General features: G+C 38.4%; 1 protein-coding gene across 1 annotated transcript in view; it reads right to left on the reverse strand.

Moving 5' to 3' along the window:
- LOC103461943 (ephrin type-A receptor 6-like) overlaps nucleotides 1–10,394 on the reverse strand; it is a 65,467-nt gene extending 55,073 nt beyond the window's left edge. The window contains exons 1-2 of the mRNA XM_008404351.2: nucleotides 9,805–10,394; nucleotides 195–259 (exon numbers count right to left, since the gene is read on the reverse strand). Coding sequence (XP_008402573.1) covers nucleotides 195–259; nucleotides 9,805–9,973 — 234 coding nt within the window. The 5' untranslated portion in view covers nucleotides 9,974–10,394. The remainder of the gene's footprint in view (nucleotides 1–194; nucleotides 260–9,804) is intronic.
- Between the last annotated feature and the right edge of the window lie 79 nt (nucleotides 10,395–10,473).

Here is a 10,473-nt window from a genome sequence, read left to right on the forward strand (position 1 = left end):
AGATAGATAGATAGATAGATAGATAGATAGATAGATAGATAGATAGATAGATAGATAGATAGATAGATAGATAGATAGATAGATAGATAGATAGACAGATAGACAGACAGACAGACAGACAGACAGACAGACAGACAGACAGACAGACAGACAGACAGACAGACAGACAGACTCTAGGAGGTAACTTCACTCACCCCATTAACTGGAAACGTCTTCCAATCCAGTTCTCCCAGTACTGTTGTGGTGTCCAGTAAAACCACTGTAGACAGAAAAGAGGTGAGGGAGGTGAGGGGAGAAATGCAATGCAAAATGGAGGAGACGTGTTGGTGGAGCAGAAGAACAACAACAGTGGGCCAAGTAAAGGAGAATGGAGTAAGTGCAGGAGAGGTTGTACAGTGAATTTAAGAAAGAGGAGGAATGAAGGTGACAAAAGAGGAAGAGAGCACACAGTAGTTATCAAGCTGTCAATGAGAAGCTTACATAAGCTGCAAAGCTCTTAACAGATTCAACCACCTATGAAATAACAGCTTTCAAGGAAGTCCAGGACAACTCTAACACAGATCTATCCTCTTTCTGGCTGAAGCTTAGAAAATTAGTACTTTCCTTTTCAGAGGTCAAGCACTGTTTTGTTTTGTTTTTTTGCAGCATTTTATCATAAACAAACAATACAGAAATAATGGGGAAAGACAGAAGCATTAGAGAGACAATAAAAAGTCAAATCAAGAAAGTACAGAGGTTTCCACTGTGAAAAATGGAAGCAATTGGAAATAACATGAAAATAAACACAACCCTTTTACAGCCTTTTCTGGTAGTGAAGAGAAGTGATTAGTTTGTGTCTAAAATCTGCTCAGGTTGACATTCTGGGGTTATGCACTTGTATTAAGCCAGTCCTCACCTCAGCAGGAAGAGCTGTGCTTTTAAAAACTAGATCTCCAGCGTGTTGACGAGTGGCAGCTTTCACACAGTGAACAGAAGTTTGGTTCTGTCACAGAGCGATATTTAACAGCTGTCATTTGTAACAAGTAAAGTACCTCTAGTCCAATCTTTTGTTTTACACAAGGTGGGAAAAAGAAAGTTGCTCTTCTTGCTACATTAAACACTAACAAAAGACATAAACACATGTGAACAAGTCACAATTTCTGTCAGGATTTGGCATAATCTGTCCTAATCAACAAAGTACAGATGCAGAGTAGTTTTTTTCTTGGAAGATAATGTGTTTCTGTTATGTGTTTTTTTATCATGAAGTGCCACTGAGAGTTTGAGTCAAAGTGTTACTGGATTAAGAGATGGATTAACAAATTTACACTCACAAGCTAATCAAACAAACATCTCTTTTTAGTAAACAAAGGTACCCTGAAAAAAAGCTAAATCCATGCTGCAAAGCTTTGAATGTTTTACAAAAAGACAGTTTTAACCAACTATAGTTACTGTCAAATATCCAAACCTTCTATAGACCTGCCAGATCTTCATGTGAATCTTTAAAACACATGCAAAACCTCTTTCTAATTACAACGTAAACACCAACGTAAGTTGTAGCTTAATTCTAATTAAGCTACAACTTAATGTAGCTTAATTAGCTACATTATGTAGCTAATTAAGCTACATTAATTACAACAGATAGAAGAATGCAAAGACTTTGGTACAACAGAGCAAGGAAAAAATATATAAATTAAGCACTTAATAGATGATAAACTATAAATTAATAGATTATTTATATATCATAATCAAGATACTAGGCAAGGACTGTTGAACAGATTAGATTAGAACATTTGATAATAAATAAAACTCATGTCAAAGTTTGACTGTACATTGTTTCATGAGATGGAAGAGGCAGAAAAACGTGTCAAACTTGAGAATGAACAAAAAGCAGCGTGTTCCTGCAACATAATCCAATTACACTAGTGATTCTGATAAGAGGAAAACAAAAAAGATGACCAAAATTTTACGCTTGAAGTTAAAAAAAAAGGGAAGCTTATTAATGATATCTGACTTTTTTTTTAATTGATTTCATTGATAACCCATAGCAGAACTATTAGGTGTAGTGTGCTATGATAATAATTTTAAAAAAAGGAGATTGGCTTTGTTCAGCATCTAACAAATCTGTGTAACAGTATTACCCGCCAGTTGGGAAAATTAATCCATTAAATCACACCTGTGGGCGCGCCTTTACCTGCTGCGAGTGCATATTAAAGCCCCACAGCTACAGGCTTACCTTGTATCTTGCTTTTATTCATGACGCTGCGATCACAAACACGAACATCAGTCGGTGCTCTGGGGTGGCATCATTAGCCACCGTACAGTCATGCCAATAATTCATGCCTCTCAAAGCTAATCTGACACGCTGATCATTTCAAAAAGGCACAAACGGCAGAGTCTGATCTCAGTATTAATGCCTGCTGGTGTTTATTCGCGTGAACATGCTCACTAGCGTCTGTTCTCCTGAATCCAAAACGGCATGGCGTACATACAAACATAACGCCCGTAGCTGTCTGCACTCCGGTCACGGCTCAGGCATGGGGAGAACCATTATCGGGCCCATGCTATAAGCCCCCTGAGCCAATTTGATGTGATGAATGTGCAATTTCCTTTGTCTCCCCACAGCCAGTTAATTACAATCTCTATCAATAAAGTATGTCCCACTTCAGTGGTCGACATTATAGACCAAAGAGTCACATCTTCAGATGACCCGTCGTTCCGGTCTGCACCACAGACTTTTGGCGAACCCAGATTCCTTAATGGGGGCCGGGCCGTTTTAAGAGCCGCCTAGATAACCAGAGAAGATAAACGCAGTGAGAGACTAAATTAACCACTTTAGTATTTACAGAGACTTCACTTAGCCTGAATTCCCTGCTGGTAATTAAGGAGTGAATAATAATAAGACTTCCTTCCCTATGTTGAAAGGACAAAAAGAGAAACAGGGGAGGGAGAGACAGACAGCAAGACACAATCATATTGATTTCTTGACCAAATTAGAACAATCTTTCATAATCAGGAGCAATGTCCCATGACATGTTTGACAGTGCAACATTTTTCCACTTATTCTCTTTGCACATCCTTTCCCTACTCAAATATATATCATTATGCTTGCACAGCAATGCAGTCAGAAAATTATTTAATACAGAAAATATCTAAGGAGCCAAGAAACAATGAAGCGAGCCTGAAGAGGTTTATGTAATGCACAGACTTTTTCAAGTGCCCACAGACACACACACAAATGCAGCAGCTACTGTTTTCAAGAGTCACATTAGTTTCGTCTGAGTATTTTATCTGGGCGAATAAGTTCCTGCTGCTCTCTCTTCAGAGTTTTACTGAGTGTTTTGCAAACAGTGGTATAGCAAACACTGGGATGTCCAGTGTGAGCTTGTGGGTTAAATCCAAAATATTTCCTGATTTTCCGGATGTTTAAATTTGGTGGTAGTTTGTCAATGGCCACATATTTTAGTACATCGCCTCTACCTGCCTGTAAATTATCACCCAGTGTCTGTTACTGCTAATAAATCACAAAGTGACTTTGGGCATTGGGCAGACTGATTCTGATTGGCTTCACGTTTATTCTTCCTAATTTTTACAGCTGGTAGTGAACAGAACATGACCATAAAACATTTTGCGTCTGACCACATTACTTTCAAAATTAACGCCGTCTTTCTTCACGTTGTTTTCCAGTAGACTTATTTAAAGTATATGTTGTATCCTCATAAAGAATCGACCTCATGCAGGTGAGATCCACCTAAGGAACAGAGCCAGGAAGGTTAGCAAAATTTGTTTAATCCCTTATAGATGATTGTCTTGTATTTGTATTTAAACCAACAAGGTGGCATGAATAATGATTCCTGATGTACATTCTACACATACACGTACGCAAAACTTTACCACCATTTAGTGCACACAATTATTACATCACCACTTGATTCATTTGCATACTAAATTTTTATATTTGTGTTTTGCTGGTGCTATATTCAATTATGTGTCAACATAATTTAGGATGTGATCAACAAAAAAAACAAAGAAAAAACACAATTAGTTTTTGTAATAAGTAAAGTCTGGTAGTAAGTGGTTAAATTATGAAATATTACATGTGCATTTAAAATGAGCTAAGCTTCATGAGTTTATAAGAAAAAGCTTTTTTTAAAACAGCTGACAGGAAGTGATAAATAAAAAAAATTCCTTTAACACATCGCTTTACACAATTAAAACAAAAACAACAGGCAACCACAGCATCTCATGCATTTGATATTTACTAAACAACTTTTTTAAGTAAAACAAGTTAAAATAATTTGATCTGTGTTTTATTTGCTGTTCTGCAGCTGTGTGACTCTGCTGGAAGTAGTCGATCAAAAACTATATGATAATGAGTTTGGAGAGCATGTTTTAACCTCAGCAGTCTCCAGATACGTAACCAGATTTAGTCTTTTCTTATAACTTTATAAAATACTATTTACTTTCTCAGCTTAAGCACAGTTTTTAAGGGCAGACTTTAGACACCAACTGAAATAGCAAAAAGGCAAAAGCAGCAAGGGGAACCTGAAAAGTCACAAGTCAAGACAAAGGTAATGTTTTGAAAATATCCACCTTTTTTTAAACAAAAAAACTAGGGTTCATTACATCTATTAAATATGCAACGTGTGCCTGGATGACATATTAAAATGAAAGCTTCTTCATTTCAAAATTCCCTCATCATTTTATTTTCTGACTGATTAACACAATGCTTATTTTAAAAAAACACTTTCCACCAAATCAGCGATGAAGAACATATCTGCAGTGTTTACAGCATCACACCTCTAACCACAAGCTGTAAGGAGAGACTTTATACACATTGATGGTTTTATTTTTGAGGTGTTAAAACTAACTGAAGCGTAGCGGCTGAACACCGAGCCACAGGCCGAGCCTGAAGGAAAAGTTCACATGTGAAGTGGGTCACACTATTAAGAGACAACCTAAGGACCTGGAAACTTTTTGACTTATGCATCAGTTTGTGGGTTCCCTCTTTGGTCTTCAGTTGGATTTAAGTGGACAGGCAATACCTTTTAGTCAGTTAACCTGTGCACAGCGACTTGCAGAAGTATTCACATTCCTGCACGTCACATATTGGCATGTTGGAACAGAGATCTCCATGTTGGAACATGAGGTCTAAATCATTGGAATTTGATTTAGACCTCAATTTTGAAGCAAAATAAAAATGTGAAAATTGTGGAGTCTTCAGCCATTTTACTCTGAAACCCCTTAATAAAATCTGTCAGAAGTCACCTAACTGATCTATATAATCCACCTGTGTCTAACGTAACCCTTTCATGCATGAATTATGATCCTTTGTGTCAGAAGTTTTTCCCGTTTTTTATTTTTTTTATTTCTTAAGGCATTAAAAAAAGTACGAAAATAAATTTTGAAAAAAAATATTTTTTTCGGTGATCAATTGTAATTTTCTCTAAATACAAAGCTGTTATTTGAAAAATGCATCAGTACTATTGTTGCTTAGCGGTTATCTGATGTCACTTTTTTTTTTTTTTACCTGCAAGAGTCGCCTACAGTAGAAGGAGGGACCGGGTTGGTTGGCATGCTTTTTTGTCTGTCGGCCATATTGGATTTAACAAAAATAATTTCTTGCATTTGCAGGAGATGGCCAGTAGTTGATAGTGTATTTTATGATGCATTAGTGTCCACTTCAGTGGTCTGTGTGCATTTATAACATAAAATTCCACAAGAAGCACAAGAAAATGGCTTTTAGATAGCTGTCCACTGTAGTGACCACTATGCATGAAAGGGTTAATTACACTCTATTGTTGGAGAACATGTGGCATCATCAAGCCCAAAGAGCACACCAAGCACACACACAGGTCAGAAATGAAGCTCTGACTTAAACAATTTAAGTTTAAAGCAGGTTTAGATGTTCAAACAGTATGCAAATCTTTGATTATCTCACTAATCAAAGACATATTTGATTAGTGAGACATATGACATATATGTAAATATATGAGTGAGACAAATGTGATATTTGTAAACCTACTTATGCACGATTGTCCACCCAAACTGACAGATTCAGCATTAATTAAAGACATCAAGAGACCAGTGGTAACTGGTTGAGCTGCATGGATCTAAAGCTCAGGTGGGAGAATCTGATGGCAGGACAACTATCAGCCATGCAGTTCATAAATATGACCTTTACAGAAGAGAGGCAGGAAGTGAGCCAACGCTGAGCGGGAAACCATGACAACGGCCATGTAAGGGAACACATCAAATGTGGGAAAATGGGAACTTGTCAGATTAAAGTTGCTTCCCCATTGTCAAATCTCACTCTAACCAGTTAATGTCTGGTTTGGTCCCAGTTGTGAGCATCTCCGTCATATACTGTTCCTCACTACTGAGGGCGTGTAATGTGGGCGAGTCGTGATCACGCAGGAGTTTTTTGATCTATTCGTTGATGATCTTAGCAGCAACACTGAGCAAGCTAAGCATTCTCAATTTGCCTAAAAGAAGTTCAGTGATGGCTCAAACATAATGAAAGCAATTCAGATTAGCTGATTATTTTTTCTCTAAATTGAAATGCATCCATGCTGTGGCACTTGATTTTTTTTCAACATGCCAACCTTTGATTATGTCAAAAGACGTAAACCAATATTCATAAATGAACTTTATTTCAAAGAAAATTCCAAAGAATAGTCACACCAAACTAATATTATGTAGTTCCTGAGTTTCACTGGTAGGCGCAAAATTATAAATCTGACAGAAAGTTGGCCGGAGCTGCACAGTTCCTCGCTTCGCCTGTTGTTCACAGAGAGGCAGGGCCTTGAAATCACAGTCATTCTGCTGCAAAAGTTGACGCATTTGTTCCTGGCGCTGCTTAAGATTAAACTCATAATTACGCTCCTCCACACTGAGCAGCTCTCTGACGGCAGATGGCATGTCCGCCAATGCAATGCAGTGGCTGAAATGTTGTTTGGAGTTTGCAGGGACATAAATCAAGGGTCAGTTATCAAATGGAGTTTACTGTCAATCAAGAGCACGCTTCGTTTCGACATGTCCTAGCCCTGAGGTTAGTAATGAATCCGGTCGGGATGGACTGGAACAGAACCGGAGTGGTTAAAGCTGCTCGAGTAGAAAAGTTTCACGAGATTCACGCCAAATACCATAGAGGTAAAGAAACACTAAGCATCAGCTCTATTCAGTCAGTGAAGCATGGTAGTGGCAGCATCATGCCAATCACTTGCAGCAGAGACAACTAAGTTGGTCTGTGTTGTAATCTTGGAAGAGAAAATATATTGAGTGTTTAAGTTTATGAAAGACAGTAAGATATGAACCTTTAACATAAAGTCAGAGCAACGATTGAAGGCTTCAGATAACAACATAACTATGAGATAAAATAAGACAGTCAAGGTCTAGACCTGAATTCTTCATCCAGTTTGACTGAAACTGTGCTATAAAAGACTAAGATTTGTGTTCGTTAAAATGCTAGCCTGGCAGAGAAAAACCCCAAAAGAACTGAACCTATAAGGAAAAGGTGATTCTACAAAGGATTAACTCAACAGTGGACCAAACATAGACAGCGCTATTTACAGTTCTTTGTTGGTCTTTCACGTACAATCTCAATAAAATAAAGTGAAGTGTTCTGATAAAATGTGAAAAAGTTTAAAAGGTGTGAATTTCAAGACACCGGGTCCTTCAGGAGCCTTTCAGAGTCACCACAGATGCCTATTTTCTGCCTCATAAACCCAAACGATCAGAAATAGGGGAAATCCATGAATAAAATTCTAACCTTTAGAAACAGAAGATGCAAATTATTATCACGTAAAAATGAATTAGAGATGACTGCAGCGTTGTTCTACAAATGTAAAAGAGAATGACTGAAAGGCTGAGCGTCTTAGCTGTAATATGCTGTAAGTCTTTTGTCGTTATCAAAATAAAAATGCATCAAAACGTGTGTTGTGGCTATGCTGCCTTTTTTTTTTTTTTATCTTACACCGAAATGTGTGGCGTGCTGTGGAGGGGAAATGAACTATAGGTCAACATTTATGAATAACGATGAGGTCTACCCGTGTTTAAGGCCAGAGCCTTGGGCTTTTAGACAACGTCGTTTAAACACAAAGACACTCAGAACCATTCCCGCTGACAAAATGCTTTTTAGGAGTCCATTTGCAGTACAATGCAAAAACACGGCGATAAGCCCTTAGAACAGGTAGGTGACTTGAGCAGACCAGTACGTAAATGCTTAATGGATCTGTTGCATAACTATAAAACAAAAAAAATATGCTTTTTTGTGCTTCGGTGTTACGGAGACTTGATTAATGAAAACACAAACTTTTTAACCAGAATATGCTGCGTTAGATCACGCTTTTTAAAGCCAAAGTTTCAAAAGTCAAAAGTGCAGAAGCAAAGGGATGTGTGACCTATTTATACTGGTTTGACATAATAACATAAACTCCAGAAATGAGTGTGTTTTCAAATATCCCATCACGACCTTGAAGTGTATGCTAGTATTATTACGAAGACAGTTTCAGGTTCAACATTTATATAATACACGGTAAAACCACCTAAAACGTTCCTGACCTCAAAAATCTAAACCACCTATAAATAACCGGTTATATAAAAACAAATGATTCTCCTCCCTCAACTCCTCAAATCACAAGGAGGAAATCGCATTCATTACAAAGCTAAGTGGCACGTATTGACTCTTTCTCACTTCATTTTAAACATCTCACGTTGTCATTTTTTTTTTCTTCTTCAAGTTTCCCCTTGAGTGTACCCACTCTTCTTCCAACCTGTCACCGGCAGACAGGCGTCCTGGTGGGAAAACAGACACACACACACACACACTCACAAGAACAAGAACAAGAAGGAAAAAAAAACAGAGTAAAAGAGACTTTGACATTTGGCTGTAGTGAGAAGGCTCATGTCGTCTTGGAAAATGTGTGTCCTAAACATTAGGCATTCAAAGGAGGAATGTTAAACTCACCCTAGCAAATGTGCAAAGTGGAAGATGAACAGATTACATTACGGCAACTTCTTTTTTTTTTGCCCGTGTGACGCTGCGGCTGAGGAGAGATAACATTATCATGTCCTGTGTTTCTCATACATATGCAGCTGCACAAGCTATATCCAGTAGACGGCAGGGGAGGCGAGTGAGAGATTGCTCAAGTGAATTTTGTCAAAAGTAGGCAAACATAATGAAGTAAAAAAAAAAAAAAGTCACATGGTGTGTCTCCATGTATGAGCAATCCTCTCCAGACTGGGAGAAAGCTCTGATATTTTTTTTATACTCTGTATGAACTCATCAGGAGGAAGACAGATGCACATCCACAGCACCAGCTGACAGAGTTTGCCAGAGGCTTACATCTACTGTAGCATTCAGTGGCCCCTATTGCAGTGGGGATGTTTACTGCTCTCAGACTGTGGAGGTGAAGGAGAAACGTCTGATTTGATTCTCCTGATAATGTATCAGTGCTTTTTACATTATTCTGGTCTGTTTTGTGTTCTGAGACTGTAATTGCTTTGTTTGTTTGTTTGTTTGTTTCCGGAAAATACAAAAAGAAAAAAAACATAAAATAAAATTGAGTTACACCAAAATTAGGCAAACATTGCATTTAATAATAGCAAAGCACGTGTTTCATCATCGCGGTGCAGATATTTGTATTTCTGCGGCACACCATGCTTTGTTGCGAGACAAGAGTCCCGATTCGTGATCGAGCTGGATCAACAAACTGTACTCTACTTCTATTTTGACGTGTAAGTTCAAAAGTCTTGAATTACTTTAAATGGCTACATCTGCTTTCTTGCCTCGCTCTGAGTGCGCTGTCGTTGCGCGGCACCACTCACCTTGGTTGGAGGCTCCCGGGTCCGTCAGGACACTTTTGAGCAGGAGGAGAAACACGCAGCATTTCCCAGCGGAGCGCATCGTTGAGTCAGACACAAGAGCGCTTTGAACTACACCGTCGCGCAATCTCCCGAATAGATCCACGAAATGAAAAGTTGATGGGGGTTTCATAAAGAGCGGGGTGAAAATAGCTCTCCAATATCCAGAGTCGGGAAGTCACGGCTGAATCCACAGGACTTGTCTTCCTCCTCTTCTTCTTCTTCTGTCGGGCATCCCGGATTCCCCTGACAGGATGCAGACAGACAGACCGATGATTTAAACGACACCCCCCAACCCCCCGAAAAAATAAGTGCAAAAATTGCTTCTTGAGTTGCAGTAAGTTATAAAAACAGTCATTTAAACCTAAAAAAAAGAGTTGATGTCAACAAAGGCTATGAAGAGTCACTTTACTAATTCGTGTTTTTATTATTATTATTATTATTATTATTATTATTATTATTATTATTATTTAAAAATATGTTATAAAGTGGAAGACATGAGGGGGGAGGGAATCCGGACTTTCCGCCTCACTTTCGGCCAGTGCATCCCTCGCTGTGGCTCTGTATCAATTCCTGCATATCTCTCTCTCTCTTTCTCTCTCTCTCTCTCTCTCTCTCTCTCTCTCTCTCTCT

The sequence above is a fragment of the Poecilia reticulata genome, linkage group LG3 (genome assembly GCF_000633615.1).
Source record: "Poecilia reticulata strain Guanapo linkage group LG3, Guppy_female_1.0+MT, whole genome shotgun sequence".
NCBI lineage: Eukaryota > Metazoa > Chordata > Actinopteri > Cyprinodontiformes > Poeciliidae > Poecilia > Poecilia reticulata.